Source organism: Megalops cyprinoides, chromosome 11, assembly GCF_013368585.1.
Source record: "Megalops cyprinoides isolate fMegCyp1 chromosome 11, fMegCyp1.pri, whole genome shotgun sequence".
Taxonomy (NCBI): domain Eukaryota; kingdom Metazoa; phylum Chordata; class Actinopteri; order Elopiformes; family Megalopidae; genus Megalops; species Megalops cyprinoides.
Window position 1 is genome coordinate 16,074,383 of NC_050593.1, and position 17,522 is coordinate 16,091,904.

The 17,522-nt window shown below is 41.5% G+C and overlaps 1 protein-coding gene across 13 annotated transcripts in view; it reads left to right on the top strand.

The window, feature by feature from the left end:
* Positions 1–12,472: 12,472 nt before the first annotated feature.
* The window catches only part of LOC118786030 (syntaxin-binding protein 5-like), a 114,551-nt gene continuing 109,501 nt past the window's right edge, over positions 12,473–17,522 (top strand). For 10 of the 13 annotated variants that reach the window (XM_036541033.1, XM_036541043.1, XM_036541039.1 and 7 more), the window contains exon 1: positions 13,040–13,574. In XM_036541033.1, coding sequence (XP_036396926.1) covers positions 13,407–13,574 — 168 coding nt within the window. In that variant the 5' untranslated portion in view covers positions 13,040–13,406. Of the gene's footprint in view, positions 12,497–12,573; positions 12,694–12,897; positions 12,982–13,039; positions 13,575–17,522 lie in introns of those variants that run through there. The other 3 variants (XM_036541037.1, XM_036541035.1, XM_036541036.1) reach the window with 3 other exon arrangements.

Consider the following 17,522-nt stretch of genomic DNA (forward strand, 5'->3'; position numbering starts at 1 on the left):
CCTTTTTAAGATAATTGATAAGCAAAAAAAGCTCTTGACACAAATGAAAAATTTCAAATGCAAACACAAATCAGATATCAATATTAAAACAAATAAAAAAGTAAAGTCATAAGCCTAAATATTTCTTTCACATGCAAGAAGTCTACCTTTACATTTGTACATTTCCAGGTATGGAAATGACACCATGCGACATGCAATTTATTCACTGTTTGAGGATATTAGAAAAACCACCTTCCTACTCACAATACATTTGCACTTCTGCACTCTAGGCCTTAGACTGTAACTCAGATTTTTTTCCCAAGCATTTTGACTGAAATGCTCTATTTATTATTTTTGAAAGTATTTTTCCACCATTGTTTGTGTCAGCCCGGCTATTATAGAAACGAAACCAGCATCAGTAACAGACAGAAGAATAAAATCATCACTCGTAGTCTTTTAGCCTAAGAAGCACCATCAATGACAGAGATGCTTTTACCAGCCCATTTATATGTAAATCAGGCCGATATCTCCACCGGTGCAGTCCCCCACCAAAGTTACTCAATTAACGGGGTTGAACAGTTTATTCCACAGCTGAATATCAGATTAATTAAAAGCCATGCTCACTCTTTGAGGGGTGGACCTTCACGGCTCTGTTGGCGATTAGCACACATCTCCACGAAACAGTCATTTCCCTGCAATGAATACCTGGTAAATGAAGAGTAGCCGAAGGATGGTTTGTCCCCTGCACAGCAAGACTGAGTTTGCAACTTCAGATGACCAGGTGCAATCCAGAGCAAAGGCGACACAAGCATGTCAGCTAATGTATTTGCGGAGGCATCGATGTCTATGTCTGCATGCCAGTGTGTTTGTGTGTTCAATAGGACGTGATGTCAGAACACACACAGCTCCCTTTGATCTTCTGTACACCTTGTGGTGAAGGACATGGGGGGCAGAGACCTCAGTACATTTAAACTGCCCCCGGGGAAATGGCCTGTGGGTCTGCAACACAGGCCATGAGGCCTGGAGAGCAGGTGAGGCAGGTGTGCAGCAGTACTCTGGGTACAGCTCTATCCCAGTGATGGTGGGATGGGCTACCAGTGAACCGTCAACTAATGCTGTTTATAGCTCTCCCGCCTCACTCTCCATGATCCAACCTGCAACTTGGCAGTAGGTAGAGAGCCCTCTTTTGCATGCCTTTTGCACATCAAGTGTGGGAGATGCGTCATTTGTCCAAAGGCACTGTCCTCAAAGACCTGCTCTCTTCTGCTGTGGAGTGCAGCTGCGGGTTTAAATGCAGCCAGAGAGGGTGATAGCTGGCTGACTCACAGGCACTTTCACTCACACATGCATAATCGCTCCCCTCAGATAATCTCATTTTATAGTCGATGTAAATGATCTGTTTTTAGGCATGTGTGTCTCTATGCACTGGGCCCACAGAGCCGACTGCACACCAGCGTCACCGGTGTCACACCTCTCCTTGACACCGCCACCCTTCCTGTGGATTTAATTGGCCTTTCTGTGAATATGTCAGCGAGCTGGGTGAAGCTCTGCATCATTCATTAACAGCTCTGGTGAGTCAGTGTTCTGGATGGCCACCCAGGCTTCAGTGAAAAAGCGAAACTAATCCTGTTTCAATCTTGAAGTTGGACCTCTCCAATGAAGTACATTGTTAGTTATTATGTGAGTGTAGTTGGGAGCATATATTTATATGTTTATTTATATTCATTTTAGTGTTTGTTCATTATGTTCAACTTCAGTTTTCACATACCTACTGTGCCTTATTCACTTTATACCTTTTATGACACTCATTATGAAGGTCACAGTTTGCTAATGCAGGAGTTCAATCAGACAAAAGTGAGTTGTCCTTGCTGTGATGAATACGCATGTCTCAGCATATTGTCTTCATTTTGATGAGCATGCAGGTCTCTTGCTCTAGTGCTGCTGAGGTAGTGAATGCACTGAATTTCCATTCTAGTTATGCTCTGTATCTGAGCTTGCAATACAATTAGAAATGAGTAGAAGTGAAAGTATGAACAACATCTGAACTACAGATCAGAGGAAGGGTTGCTGGGTTGTCCCTCTGCTCAGTTCCCTGTACCCACAATGCACTGCAATCACTCATCGTGTCCCCCAGCACATCATGCAGATGGTCACTTGGACTGGTGGTCCGATTTTAATAACTGATCATATTTTAATCACAGGTTGAAATGTGAAATTAAAAGCATATCTTCAGGAACTTTGTTAGCTTTATCTTGGTTTTCGCAATGGGTCCCAGCTTTCCATAGTGTTGTTTGCCCCCCATAAAGCACTTTGTTACCTTACATTACCTTCTTCAGGCCCCTCTTTTTCCATTTCTCATAAAAGAGCCGTCCCAATGCTAATGCTGAGTCATCACGGTTTGGCCTGGCTGATGAAAACTGACAATGAGAGATCGCATATGAATAGGGCTCACATGAGACGGTAATGGACACCACTCCGCAGGCGTATTCAGCACGATGGTTAAAAAGCTGTTAATGAGGGGCGTCTTTGAGCAGCAGCATGCGGCAGCTCTCGTCACTGCATGCTCTTCAGACAGCCCCAAAAGAAACGCTCCTATTATTCACTGGCATTGAAACACCCCATTACAGCATTCTAAAACACATTACGGCTCTCAAAATCACCCATCATCCATTTTCCAACAGATAAACAAACAAAAACACCAGAGCAGCATCTCTCTCTCTCATACAGACAACTCAAAATGAATAATTTCAATAAGGAAAAGTTTCTGAATCTTCTCATGGGAGAATGACAGACAGCTGACCACACGTGCAAGTCTGCCACCCACTCCCTCAGCATGTAAGGACTGTTGGTTCGTGCCCTTTTCTTGACTTCACCGATTCCCACAGACACACAGAACGGGGTTCACCAATTTTGGAAAAGGTAAGTAAACAGAACATACACTCATGATTAGTATATCATTAAAGCCCATTCAGTAGACCCAGAACAGCACAGGATTTTGGTATAGTATCAAGGTTTGTATGGATGTTAAAGGAAACAGTCATTGTTGCGATATGGAAAACAATGCTGTGGCCACCTTTTATTAGTGTGAGTGTTTAAAAACCTTAAAAAGTTTACGTTTTTGAAAGTGCTTTAAGTACATGTGAGTAATATGTGCATGTCCCAAGTGCAGTCAGGGAGTGTACGCTTCGTGACGGTGTGTGCTTCGTGACAGTGCCTGTGTTCTGTGCAGAAGTACAGCACAGGTACACATGTGACAATGGGTCTCTGATCAGCCGTAAGCCTGTGGTAGTGATTACATTTCTGTCCATACCCCTGATAGGCTTCTCATCCTCTCGTCATCATGAAGCCCTGACAGGTCACATGTCTGGACAACAAAGATCATGCATTAATAGTTATGGCTGACACCTCATCATCACGCCCGGATGACAACATTGTCCTTAAGCCAGAGCAGTGTCTTAGATTGCATATATAGTGGCCTTTTTAGAGGTGAAGGCAGCAGAACATTGCATTGAGAAAGAAATAGCATTTGGTACAAATGGACCTGTCACAACTTTGCAATTGGGAAAGCTTTGTTTGTTGAATTCAAGGTCCTGTCTGGATCTACACACATTAAATAAGTGCAACACAGTCAATCAGTCTTGCAGTCATGCAGTATGGGTACCACACAATCACTCAGACGACTTCACAACAGCTGAAAAAATGAGTAGAAAAAGTTAAGTAACAGTATGCCAGTATAATTAACATATATATGTGGCAGATATTTTACAACAAATGCAAACAAGACAAACAAATGCTCTCAACTAAAATGATATAAAATTCATCACTATAAAATTGAATGATATGTAATTATAATTATGTCCATTATAATACCGCCTGAATTTTCTGTACAAGATTTGACTGTAACAGAGTGCGTGTCCGTTCCATGGACCTTTTTAAAATGAACAAGAATATCCTGCACAAACATACCCAGACTCCCAAGTTGGAGGAAAAGACATTTTATTTCACCAGCTCATTTATTTTCCTCCTCTCAAGCACACCCACACCATGGACTCTACAAAATAACAAGGAAACAGGCGGAAATATCTTAACATGCAAGGTGGCCAACTGGATGTTTAAGAATTTCAAAGTCTTGGACATTTTTGTCAATATGCACATTTTTGTCAATATGCAATTTTAACAGCTAAAGTAAATTACATTTTTGTGGTTTGGGAGAACATGGCCTACCCGTTCATTCCATGGCACCAGCAGGACAGACTCCATCAGCCAAAGGACTCAAGTGCTGGGGGCTGATGGGATTTGTAGTGTTGGGAGGGCACCGGCAAACATAGGCTGTGACTGTGGGGGAGTTTCCTGTACATGCTTTTAAGTCTTTTATAATTGATTTGTATTGTGTTTGAGAGAGGCAAAATACATATGAAACATTTTAAATGTGGTAGAGATATGCCGGTATGTCAATACCTATTGGTTTATTGCCTTTGTTCAGTATTTGATGCTTCTTGGTTTGTTCTAAAGTGGCTGACTTCCTTTATAAGAGCAGCATTCAGTCAGTAGGGGGAGAGCTGGCTAAGAGTGCAGTGGTGTCTAGAGCAGCTGTATAATTGAAGTATTCTCTTTTTACCTGCCTTATGCAACTATTGTTTGTATTTTGTTTTTTTTGTCTTCTTTTTGTTTGCACTAGTATTTTTTTCTCTTTTTTTCATTATGTTAGTTTAGTATATATTTTTTTGTTACTTTCACCTGTCGCGGGTTTGGGTGAATAAAACACCATCACAGGATCACCAAACCTTTGGTCTCGTCAGTTTTTTTTTTTCCCTGTCACCTCTCAGCTATTCTACAACAATGACAGTAAATGAATGCATGATATCTACCATGCTCGTTAAAATATAAGACGCAGCAGAACAGCAGTGTGCACCTGGACATCTCTGCTTGGTATGTCGTGTAACATGTGAAAGAGATGTTCTGGTAAATGAAACCAATCTCAGCACTGACTGCAGCACATTCCTCTGGAAGCACAGGCCCCATTTACGGTGACATTTCAAAGTGGAGGAAATGGATATGTACCACGTCTTTTCCCTCTTGGTTTGAAATGAGGTCATCACCTCTGTGTTCTGGTCAAGGTAAGATAAGGATGTTCTGAAAGGGGGAAGCACCATGATGTAATTATTCACCCAAAACAAATTGCTGAAAGGAAAGGATGTGAAACAAATGAAACTAGGAAGTCTCGTATCACATGCACGGTGGTCTGACCGGAGCCAGTATTGATCCTAAGCGGGTCAATTGTGTTTACTTTTTTCTCTAATTTCAGAGGGGGGGGAGACACTGTGAATTATACTGTGAGGTCAGTGAGGGACCTGGTCTTTGTTTCTCAGTTATTCCATTCTGAAATTTCCCAGACTGCTCTGACCCATCCCTTTAAACAATCCCAATGGGCCTCTATCAAGTAATATAAATTCAATTGGGAAATGAATCAGTTATAAATATCAGTATCAGATGATATCAGAGCATCAACCATCTTTAAAGTATGAATCAGTTATCAGATAGAAAGAGGCTGGCTTTGAGAGACTGACATGCAGACCTTAAAACATAGTGGAATATATCAATTCATATTAAAATATTCATTCTGGTAATAAAAAAAAAAATCAGATGGATTTTCAGATAATGTTGTTTAAGATGTATGAAAATGTAGGCCAGGAGGTTTTTCCAACTGCTTTGACATTTTATCATCAAAAATGGCAACACTCACCAATTTGGTCTCATTTTTGTTTTTCATATCATTTAAAACAATGCTTATAAGGACATCACCGCAGTATTGCTATAACTGAAACAGAAAGAGAGCATCTGTCCATGTGTGATCTGAAGCAGGTGGGCAGTGGAAAACAACTGATTGTGTGGTGCAAAAATAGACTGCATGAATAATGTTGTTCTGTTTAGATTTCCAAAATAATTAGTCATTTTAAGGAGCACTACCTGAAAATGATTACATAAATAAAGTCAACAATGATCAGGTTGCTGGAGTACTCTCAAGATAATGGCTAAAATTGTTGCTGAAGCAGTGCATTAAACATGGAGAGCTAGCTACAAATGTCACATCACTTATAGTGGAGCTTGCTTAATATTATAATATGAAACAAAAAAATCTGTTTTGCCTCAGTGATGGATTTCTGCCAAAAGTTTATACTAAGATTGGGGAATATTTTTACCATCATGTTTATAATGTTTAATTTGTGTTATGTGAATAACCAGATAATTTACATTGCAATTAGTTTGCAGTTTAACTAGAGTATATCTCAAAAGTGTTACTAACCAAACATTGTGTCAATCTGACCTACATGTCATTTTAATAAAGAATTACTTTTCAACATTTAAAAACATTACTTTTCAACATTCAATTAACTTTTTTTCCACATTTTCAACCACTTCTCACATGATTTCACTGAATCATTTTTAAAGTTTTCAAAAGTACTTAGAGGGCCCATGTGCTTGCATACTAAATCTGAGAGCAACTGACCAAATGGTGAATGAGTTCAGGTCATTTTCATATTTTTGTACAAATTAGGCTGATTGATTTGCATAGAGTGTCCTTCACAAAATAGATCTGGATAGGTGCAAAGATTTTGCGTACCAAATGGCTTTTAAATAACTGAATGGTCAAAAAGATGCCTTTTTGGCTAATTTTCTAAATATTTAAAATAACATCTATATAACAGATAGCATATATGGATGGAGTTTGCTAATGTAATTGGAAAAAGTATGTTATGGCAAGGGGCTCATTGCATATTGGTAACATCTTTGTTTGCCCCCCTAGACACTTAATTCTAAGTAAATAATGGCAGAGTAAGATAATAAATGCTAGAAACCAGTACTACAATGATACCAGTTAAAATTTCAGTGAAGGTAACATCCAGAACAAACATTTTAAGTAAAGAGGTAGTTTTGTAAAAGTAAGTGGCTTGTAAAAAGTATTTGCTATGGTAAGGTTACACGCTGTTTATTTAAGCTCCCTAAAGAGTGCGTCTCATTATGTGGGGCTGCACTGGCAAAAGAACAAATCTATAGAGGTGCTTATGAACTTACTTCCTATAAGCAGCTTACTGTTGCATCTGTGGACCTGAGCAAGCCTTTGTTGTGGAGAGTATATGTAGGAGCCTCTCCAGCAACAGCCTTTTGTGCAAGGAAGACAATTTTCCACTCTTGATTTAATTATCAGCCAGTGCGGCCTACTGAGAACTGAGGAACTGTGCTCACAGGTATGAGAAGATGTGCAGTTGAGTTCTGTGCATTCTGTACCTTATTCTTTATGGGCATTCACCCTTTAGCTGGAGTCCTTTGTAAGGTACAAACAAGACAGGCTTAGAGATGCTTAAAACACGAAGATGAAAAATTACAGTGTACCCACTAGTAGCAGATGTGGGATAATCATAATCGTTGGTATGTATGAATAACTTACTTCACTAGCAGCAAATTAGCTGCAGGTTTCATAATTTAATTTAATGTGAAGGTAATGCATCATGCATTTGAAGTGCTTTGTGTAATCCCTGTTTAATTTTGTGCTGCTCACATATTATGATCAGATTAAAATCTCTCTGGATTTTCAAAGCATTTCTTAATTTCACAGGATCTGTGACATACATGACAAAATTGCGCGGTTAGCATGGTTAAGTGACTTTGTTGATGGCAAGCACATTTAAATAACACAATTGCCTAATAAGATGCCAAATTTTCAATGATGTAACATGGAGCCACTGTCCTTTTAAACTGGTATATCAAAGCCACAATTAAAATGCAAGCAACATCATCTGATCGAAGGAATGTAATAAAACAGGCACATGAGAGGGAATGTGGAGGCTGTCCCCAGGAAGTGGCAATTTCATTTCAAATAATCGCATTCAGCAAAATGGGATGTGACATGATTTTGACATGCGCACATGCCTGTCAGATGTTCTGAAGGAATGTTTGAAATGGTGATTTCCAATTACTCTGACTTTTATCTGTTATAGGGAAAATGACTGGAGCTTGAGAGTAGACACGCCCTCCAAACAGAGTTCAACAATGTGTTCCTTTGGGGAAGTCAATGTTCTCAAAGAAGCACTTGATAATGTCCTCAACACATTTTACATTTACTCTTGCACAGATGAGTTTTTACAGGCGTGGTTTTAGCAAAATGCGCTTTTCATGGTACGATAACTCTGCCAACTGAATCTGTTCCCGCTGTCACTGCGTCTACCGCTAAACCTCAGTACTCCCCAGCAAACTGTGAGGAGAGGCTAAAACACACCCTCTCCTCCCACCTGTCCTCATCCTCTCCTTGTGTGCCCTTTTTACACACCATCAACTCCACAGCTGAGCCACCGGAAGATGCACCTGCACCTGGGCTCATGCAAGTAGAATCATCATCTTTTTCTATGTGTTCAGACCAATGCGCAAGTCATTATATAAGTGTTAATGCCTATGTATAGCAATCAGAAGAATATTTCCTTCAAATGAGACATCTCACAGCCAATTCTGGGCCCACAGCTTGAGCAAACAGTTCTCTCCACATCCACTACACTGAACAATGGAACACAACCAAATGATTGTAGCCCTAGCTAAAAATAAAAATGCTGTGCCTTACAATACATGGTTGCTTTGAAGAGACAATCATTCTTGTTGTCCTGTTTTCACATAGAAAAGGTTCACACAGGCCATGCATCTGCAGAGGCTATAGCTGACCAGTGTAACGGAACTAAACATGTGCTGTTGTGTTTGACTAGCTGGTACCCACCCTTCACCCAACCAATTACGACTCTCGCTCAGCATCATTAAAGAAAAATGTTGGAAATGTGCCATTTGCTCTGACCCTTCACCCAAAGCGTGATGCTGGCAGCCTGGCGATGAACAGCCAGGCATTTAATGTCCCACACAGCAGCCTTAAAAGCACTGGGCAACAAGCAGGACGTACTTTCTCCCGTACTCTCCAACATCACCACTCCCCCAAGACACTCACATTTTATTTCCAGAGCCTGATAAGTACTGTGGAGTATCAGCCAACCCTAATATAGGCAAGTGTAACACTATGTTCCCCAGATGACACTACATTGTCCCCGCACTGCAGGCGTTCTTAAAAAAGAGAACTGGCTGGATGCCAGAACTGACTCTGTTGTCCATTTTTTTGCTGCTGTTCTTGCATGGGCTGATGATGGCCTGTGGGATTATGCTGCTAAACGTGGAGTAAGAATAAAACAAACAAAATGTTCGTTGTTCATACTGATGGTCTGGTCGTGTGTGAGAGTAATCTACTGGATGGTGATGGAGAACAGTAGAGCAGTTTCTAGTGGAATAATTCTTGGATTACATGATGGCCGAAAAATACCAGACTCCTATGAGAAAGCTACCATATACTTACATTCACATTTACCATTTGTCATTTAGCATATGCTCTCATCCAGAGTGATTTACAAAGAATGAGTACAAAATGTTTGTAATAAATTAGCATGAAAACCAATGCTTACAAAGCAGGGTTGTGCTTTCTAGGGTGATGATGACATCTTGGAAGGGAGAGAAACTTATTATTAGAGGCTTTTTTTAGCTTCAGGTGATGATTAGACATCCATGATGAGATGTCAGCTTCACAAGCTGAGATGTGTGATGAGATCTGAGTGTCAGATGGGGCAAATAGTGCGATCAGCAGAACACTGATATGAGAATCCATGGGAAAAAAATAAGAGTCAAGTGATCTTATGCACAATGAGAACAGAAGGGGATCAAGCACAGAGCCCTGGGGGACTTAATGCTGAGAGGCTATGAGAGGCTGATACGGCCCCTCTTCAAGCCAGAGATCCAGCTGACAACAGTGTCCCAAATGCCCGTCACTGTCAGGGTAACATGACAGTTCACTGTATCAGCTGTGTAAGAACATTTAGATGGATGGGAGGGGAGAAAGGAGTATGGAAGAAAGAACAGACAGAGACAGATTATGGACGTTATGATGGCAGATCACTGCGGGGTAGACACAGGTCCCAGGCGTTTAGCGGAAAGGGGAAGCATGAAGGAATAGTGGGATAGTGGTGACAAAGGTGGAGGCAAGGTAACCCTGAGGTAACCCTGAGACTGGAAGTGATGCAGTTCCTGAGGAAAACAGCTGGTTGCCCACTTTTTCTGTGGAGGGTGACTGCAAAAGGTTGAGTCTGAAGGTGTGGAGCAGGGGGAGGTAGCTTGCTGAAAATGTTGAAATCAGCAGAACCAGCAGTGTCCCATCCTTTGGGAGGGACCTGAGTGGGAATTCCGAGTGGGCGATGGTGTGAATAGTACAGTTGGGTTAGTGAATGACAGGGCATGATATTCAAAAGAGGAGTACAGGCATAGTAGATCACCTGTGAGTGAAGGCCGACGCAGACTGAAAGAGCGGCAGATGCGGCAGTGCTCCACTCTGTTACTTCCATGGAAGTAAAGACCTAGATTGAGAGAAGGGAGGCCAAAAGGAAATCAGACTTTACAGCGGCAGACTGGAAATTGTACAGCCCACCAGTGAGATAGCTTGGAAGCTACTGTAGGTGGATAAGGTTAGATGGGGTGCAGTACGGTAAGAATTGTATCAGTATTCTATAGTGGGCTAAGGGTCAGACAGGGATGATGACATTACACATGTTCTATCAAGAGCAACAAGCAATGCAATACAATGCCTCAGCTAGAAGCCCATGTATTACAAGCTACAGGCTAATACAAGCTACGCCCCCATGTATTAGCATGACCGAGTGTTTGTACGATGAGGCTGTTGCTGCCGCTTTAGTGCAGGTGTATCAGATAAATAGACCCAACTGACCAATGGCTAAACAGCCTGCTGAGAGGGAGAAACCAAAACCACAGATAGTGCACAACTATGCTGAAAAGGCCCAGATATATTTGTACAAATATATACTTTATCGTACACCTTTATATGACCTTACTGACAACTGCTTTCTGCTTCCTTGCTCACACTTTCTGTATCTAGCCATGACATTTTTTTTTCAAGCTCTGAAAGTAATTATTTTATATGTGAAGCTGCTGATTAGTTCTAATGTTTCAAAACAACACTCTGCTGGCGGGGGGTTGGGAGAGGCATCTCTCTGGTTTTAAACATACAACCCAATGATGATCACACACAGACAACATCAAGTCGCTGTCAGCATGAGCATTTACTGAACAACAAAAAAGCCACACACGGCCTTTTTCTTTGGCACACAGAGGGGGAATTCAGTGAAGTTTCACTGCAACATTAAAGCCTTTCTGCTCGATGCCTCCCCATAATTCACTAATTTGGGGTCTCTCTGGGGCTCCTGACGTGTCTGGTATCCTAATCCCTGTTGGCAGGTTTTAGCTGTAAGATTAACCATGTCCCCCACTATGTCGCTCACTCTCGGTGCCACAGTCTTGGCAGAGGTATTATCTTGAACGCTGTGTACTCAGAGGGTGCAAAGAGGAGGATTATTTGTGCTTTTTCACTGCCCTTCCCATTCCTATGCTCAATGGATTTTTTTGTACTACGACAGATTAAAAAAAAATCCTGCAGTTTCTTTAGCTTTTCAGAGGGAGTGTCACAAATGTAATGGTAATAGAATATGGATAAATACTTTCTCCACTACATAAATATCATAAAGTGTTTTTATTTATTTGTTGTAGACTGTAGTATTTATTCAAATGCATTGATATATAACGGGAAATGCTTTTTTTCACTCCTTCAGTAAATAGAGATACCTGGCTTCTTGTGAAACACCATTATTTTCAGTAAAACTAAAGCTGCCACTGCATTGCATCAAAACGATTATGATGACAGCATCACGTTCTTATTATTGTTGTGGTTACACGTGTAAAATACTCTCTCCTGTAATAATCAAACACAGATTTGTTGATTTTGCTGGCATTTACATTATATATTCGATGATGTTTCTGTGCCTCCTCATTGCTTGAGGGAAACGTATGCGTTTGACTCCAGACAAGTAACGTTGAGAGGAGGCGAGGTTGATGATGTAAGTGGTTACACAATGCAGCGCTCTGTGGAGAGCTTCAGCTTTGTGATTTTATTACTGTCATTACTATTAGCATCATCAGTGTCGGGTTTTATCGTGTTTCACATGTGAGGAAACAACAGTATTTTTTCCGACTAGATGGGTGTAGTTGAAGCTTTTGACTGGCTTGAAATGTCTTATTTCCTTAAGATTTTTTTTTTTCTGCGCAAGACAAGAGAGTATATCGGAGTCGGGTCCTGCTCACGTGGAACTACGGTTCCAAGAAAAAGCCTGCTTCCTCCTGAATTGTTGTGACGGTGATTAATTGCACAGTTGTCAAATACAAACAGCTGGGAAAGGTTAAAGCGAACCAATCAGGGGAGCGTCGAATGCGAGAGATCCCGACGTATTTACCGGGTGTCTAGAACAATAGGCCAACGTCTGTGTCTGTCAGTCAAGAGCACTGAGAGATGCGTTTGGGGGAAAAAAAATGAATTAATAAATGCTTTTCTCTTTCTTTCTTTCTTTCTTCAAACCTTCATGCGTGTATGTACTAAGTAAGCAATGCACAGTGTATCGAAATATCTCTATCAGCAGTTAAATGACAGTCGTTTTGCTCGTTACCCAATCGTAGCTGGCAAAGGGCGGGGAGATGATAGCGGTGGCCAGAGGCGGGGCGCAGGCGTTAGTTTTCAGTACCGTGGCCAGCGACTCGCACTTCGCTGCAGGAAATCTAGAAAGAGACTAATTTCTTGTATGTACAACGCGCTGGATCTACCTCCCGACGCGAAGACAAATTCAGAGCTGTATTTCTAAGACTTGGTTTTTTTCTTTTCTAAGCGAGTGAAAACAAGCTTCTTAGAACTGCAGTCTTCTCTCCCGTCTTTTTTTCTTGTGTGTGTGCGTGCGTGTGTGTGCGCGCACGTGTGTGTATGTGTGTGTGTGTATGTGAAGATCTTTCTTTTCTGAAAACATCCGTGTTTTATGTGATGAACTAGATTGACAATCTTTGTTAATATTAGGTTATTCCGTTGTTTGTCCGGTAATCATTTCAACATCTCTTTATTTGTCGTCATATTGGCGTTGCGTTTTTTTTTTCTTTTTGTGATTTTAAGAAATTACTTCATCATGTGGAAATAATGAAGTTAAATAATTTAGCTCGAACTTGAAGTACATTTAATACATACCCAATCATTCACTCGCATTTTCATTTTGTTTTGCATTGTTCTTTTTCAGTGATATGGACATACATTGCTCTTCAAAAAGGCTGATAAGGATGAAGTCACTCTACGACTTTTTAAATTGTACTTGGGAGAATAGGGGAGCATAGGAGCTGCAGGCACAGCTACGTTGAATTTCCGGGATTTTTCATGACTCTGGCGGCGTTTTATCAATGTAATTTGAATTGAATCGACATAATATTTTAGGCAGAAATTGTTATTGACATTTATACACACTTCGTCCAAAATGAAGAAGTTTCGGAAGGTTTTGGACGGACTGACAACCTCTTCACCAGTTAATGTCGGCAGTGCCCCGGTTTGCAGCAGCACGGCCGGTACTCCCACCGCAGCGGTGACTCCCAGAGAAATTGAAGTGCAGGAGACGCTCGTTTCTGAAAACTTTCAGATTTGTAAGGTGAGTTTCTCCATCTGTGTTGCGGCTTGATTGAAGTATGCTTAACTGAAGGCAATTCTTGACAAAGTCTGGTTGCCACAAACTCGCTGCACCGCAAGATGACTACGATATGGTTGATTATTTGGTGTTGCCAGCCAAGTGCAAGCAGAATACCACATACCGCAGTCTATTGCGTTGTCTGGCGGATGCTACACACTGAGCCAAGCTATACACAACTTTAACCGGGTGTGTCATCTCAAGAAACTACCAAACATAGCATTACTCTTAAATGAACACATCTGAGCTAAACCTTTGACTTCTGTGTTTGAGACTGCAAAATATTTTGCTGTAGATGGATCTTGGTACATGTTTTGGTAACTGATTTGGGTTGGTTCTCTGCACTTCTCTGTACACACCTAACAAGTGTAAAATAAACACATCTGTCAATGATAACAGTATTGTGTTTAGATTGTCTGTTTATGCCTATAGTTTAGAGAGAGAGAGAGAGAGGGAGAGAGAGAGAGAGAGAGTGTGTGTGTGCATGCATGTGAGTGTGTGCATGTGTGTATCGCTGGGATATTATAATTGTCCTGTGACCACAGGGGGGAGAAGGCCTGTGATAAAATGTGATGTGATACATACTGTTATGTCTGGTGTGGGATTTCACAGAGAAAGCCAATACCCCCTCAATGGAACCCTGTTATTAGGCATGATTTCAGAAATCCCACACAGGCTCTGGAGCTGTCTTCTGTGCGGCGCTGACCTCCTGCTAGTCATTTCATCTCCTATTACTGGTACCAAGCCATGCTGGCACGCAATAACAAGCCACTGAATTCTTTGAGGGTTTCTCTAATCTGCTCGAATCTCTGAAACGATGCAGGTCTGTTATTGTACGACTGGGATATCCATCTGCAGGAAGTAAATTGGGTCTGGAATTGATGACATAACTGCAGTTACTTCCTTACATAAAAAAGTAACGGGTCCTGCGGTACTATCTAGCTGATTTTTGTGGAGGGTTATTTTTAGAAGTAGCAGCGCCGGTTGCTGCCCGTTGATGTATAGGACGCTGACTACAGCGATTATTCCTACGCTTCGAGGAGCGAATTTTTGAATCTGGGTGAATTATTCATTGCAGAATGAATGAGGTGGATAGAGCTGTAGCAGAGAAGAGAGGAGGAGGAGAGAGAGAGAGAGAGACAGAGAGAGAGAGAGACTGAAGGAGGGGAAAAGGCAGTAGCTAGCGCAGCGGAGCGGCCAGGCCGTGGGGCTGAGTGGAGCGATGGAGCGAACGGTGTGTGTCGTGGGAGAGCACGGGAGCCTGCCTCTGCATGCGGTATATCCGCATGTATATCTGCTCGTACTCATCTCCTGTGATTGTATGTAACTGAAACATCAATTGGTGTTTCAGCATCTGCCACGGGGCTGTGGCCAGAATAACATCTGGAGTCTATGTTTTTTCTCCACCCTATGCACTGCGGTTCACCCCATGTAGCATTAACATGGGAGGATCAGAAAGTATCAATATTGCAACCCATAAGCCCACAGATGCCCTTCATCGTGTGAAGTATTTGGACTGAAGTGCTGGCAGCCCCTTGGCAGGACACATATGTGTGCCCGGCTCTCTCTTTCTCTGTGAGGCTGGTGGAACTTTGAGCAGCGCTGTTCTCCATTAGGGACCATCTGCCTTTTATTGATTTTATTGTTGTTCTGGCACTTAGGAGACACAGTGAACATGACATTGCATCATCGCATTTGCTCCTGTTAAACAACATAACAGCGCTGATAACATAGTATTCCTCCTGATATCCGTCATAGTCCTGGCGTTAAATGAGGACACTGTCTTGTCACTGATTGTTTTCACATCCTGCATATTGTGGTCATACATACATATAGCCACAAGTATACACACGCGGGGGCGCAAACTTTTCATGTAACTTAAACAACTAGGTTTTCACTTTTTCAGGAAAAAAATACAAAATAAAAACAAAAAAAGATGGCCTTAGAACTTAAAAATAACAAAACTGGACACAACATTTTAACTGTGATTGAAGAGGATTTCCAGACATGATGCAGAGAATTCTCTCACTTTAATTATCTTTCAGAAGTAATGAATGTGCTAGGCTGATCGATGTTTGTACCCAAGAGTTCTCAGAAGGAACACTGTGTCGGGGCTAATGCACTTAGTGAAATGTGATGAATGAATGAGATCAAAAGGCAAATCTTGTGTCCCTGCTACATGTTCTCTTTGTAAAAGCAATTCATCGCAGAACGTGTCACGGTCAAGCATTTCTCCTTGTGCCAGCGGTTCAGCATCTTTTTGAACCTCAACATTTCCTTTACTCCTTAAAAGAAGAAAAGATTATGTAGGTAGATATTTTTTCTCAATTTCTGAAGATGGCTGGGTTTACAACTCAGATCCATGATGACAGCACATTAGGCGGTCACATGTAAGATTCTTTGCCCGGCCTTTGTGGAGTGAGTCAAATTGAACAGTTGGATGCTTTGATCCAGTGGCCGCATGTCCATTAGGGCTCAGCAGCACATGATACCCCTGGTCTCTTCATCGCTGCCTCGCGGAGTGTTCTGGTCAGAGGAGATCCAACAATAGCAGCATGGTGACAAAGGCCTGGCTCTCTCCAGAAGGACGGCTGTTACCTCCGTTTCATCTCGTAATGGGTGCGAATGGGCCGTGCCGCGGCCTCTGATGTGGAAAGATGGGATGCCACCCCTGGAAAGGAGCACATTGCAGAGTGGCTTTTCTCTCCCTTCTGTCAGAGCAGCCACCTTTGTTTTTCTGTAGTGTGACTTTACTCAGCATAATCGTTGGCTTTTTGGACAAATTTTGCATGCTCACTTTAAAATAAATTGTGTTTTTTTGTTGTAGATCATTATATGGGTATCTTTTCTTATGTCGAGATGAGTTTTCTCTCATGGAAGTGAAATGGGTAGAATTCCTTCTTTGCCCGTATTATAACTTTAACAAACATAATATTGAAGCACTAGCACTAAACTGATCCCAAAAAGTCCAAGGTCATAGGGGACATGCATTCTTCCCTGTGCCTCAGATTTCTGTTTGGGTCTGTTTGTGTTTGAGGTCAGATGAAGAGATTTCCTCGGGCTCACGGTATCTTCACCAAGGGCATGTCCTAATGATGTAACTGTCTCAGTGACCCAACAACACTTCAGATTAATTTAGCTTAATTATGCAGTGTGATGGATCGCCACAGTCCTCCTGTCAAATGTAAAGCAGAAGTCTGCAGGATGTGCATCAGCGAAGTGCTGAGATAGTAGTCTGTGACACCAGAGGGGGTTCAGTGCCCCAGAAGCCTGGCCTCTTTCCTGTCATAAGAGCTGGATCTGGTCCTCATGACTAATAAGACTGTAAATGAAGAGGCTTTTCAATCATCTCCTGCTTCCAGAGAGTATTGCTCTTCTTTTTTGTCCTCTGTCAAGAGTGAAATGATACCTCACGCCTGCGCTAACACATAAATCAGCGTGCAGAGTAAGGCAGCCATGGTGGACCTTTTTTAAACAAGATCTGAACTTAAAAAATGGTTTTATGTGTATTTTAGTTTAAGCTTGTACTCAGTCTCATTTGCATAGCTCAGTGGCTGTTTAGCTTAATGTGATTAAGACAATACTCCAAGTTAGGCAGAAGTCATGGAATCACCTTACTTTCATTATTTTAATGCACTTAAGCCCTTAGTCACAGTAAACACAATCATAGTAAGATATGTGGAATACTCCTATCTTATTAGCAGTATTGTAGGACTTATCTGAAAATGTAAAAACCTTAATCACGCTTTTCTGTTTGTATTAAACCTGTGCAGAACAGAAAGAAGAAGAGAAACATTGTCTTTGTTAATGATATTATTGATGACACTGCTGATGCTAGCTAGCCAGAAGGTGCAGTAGGCCTAAGACGAACATGCAATAATGTTGTAGCGTGGTACGGCTATACCTACTTCA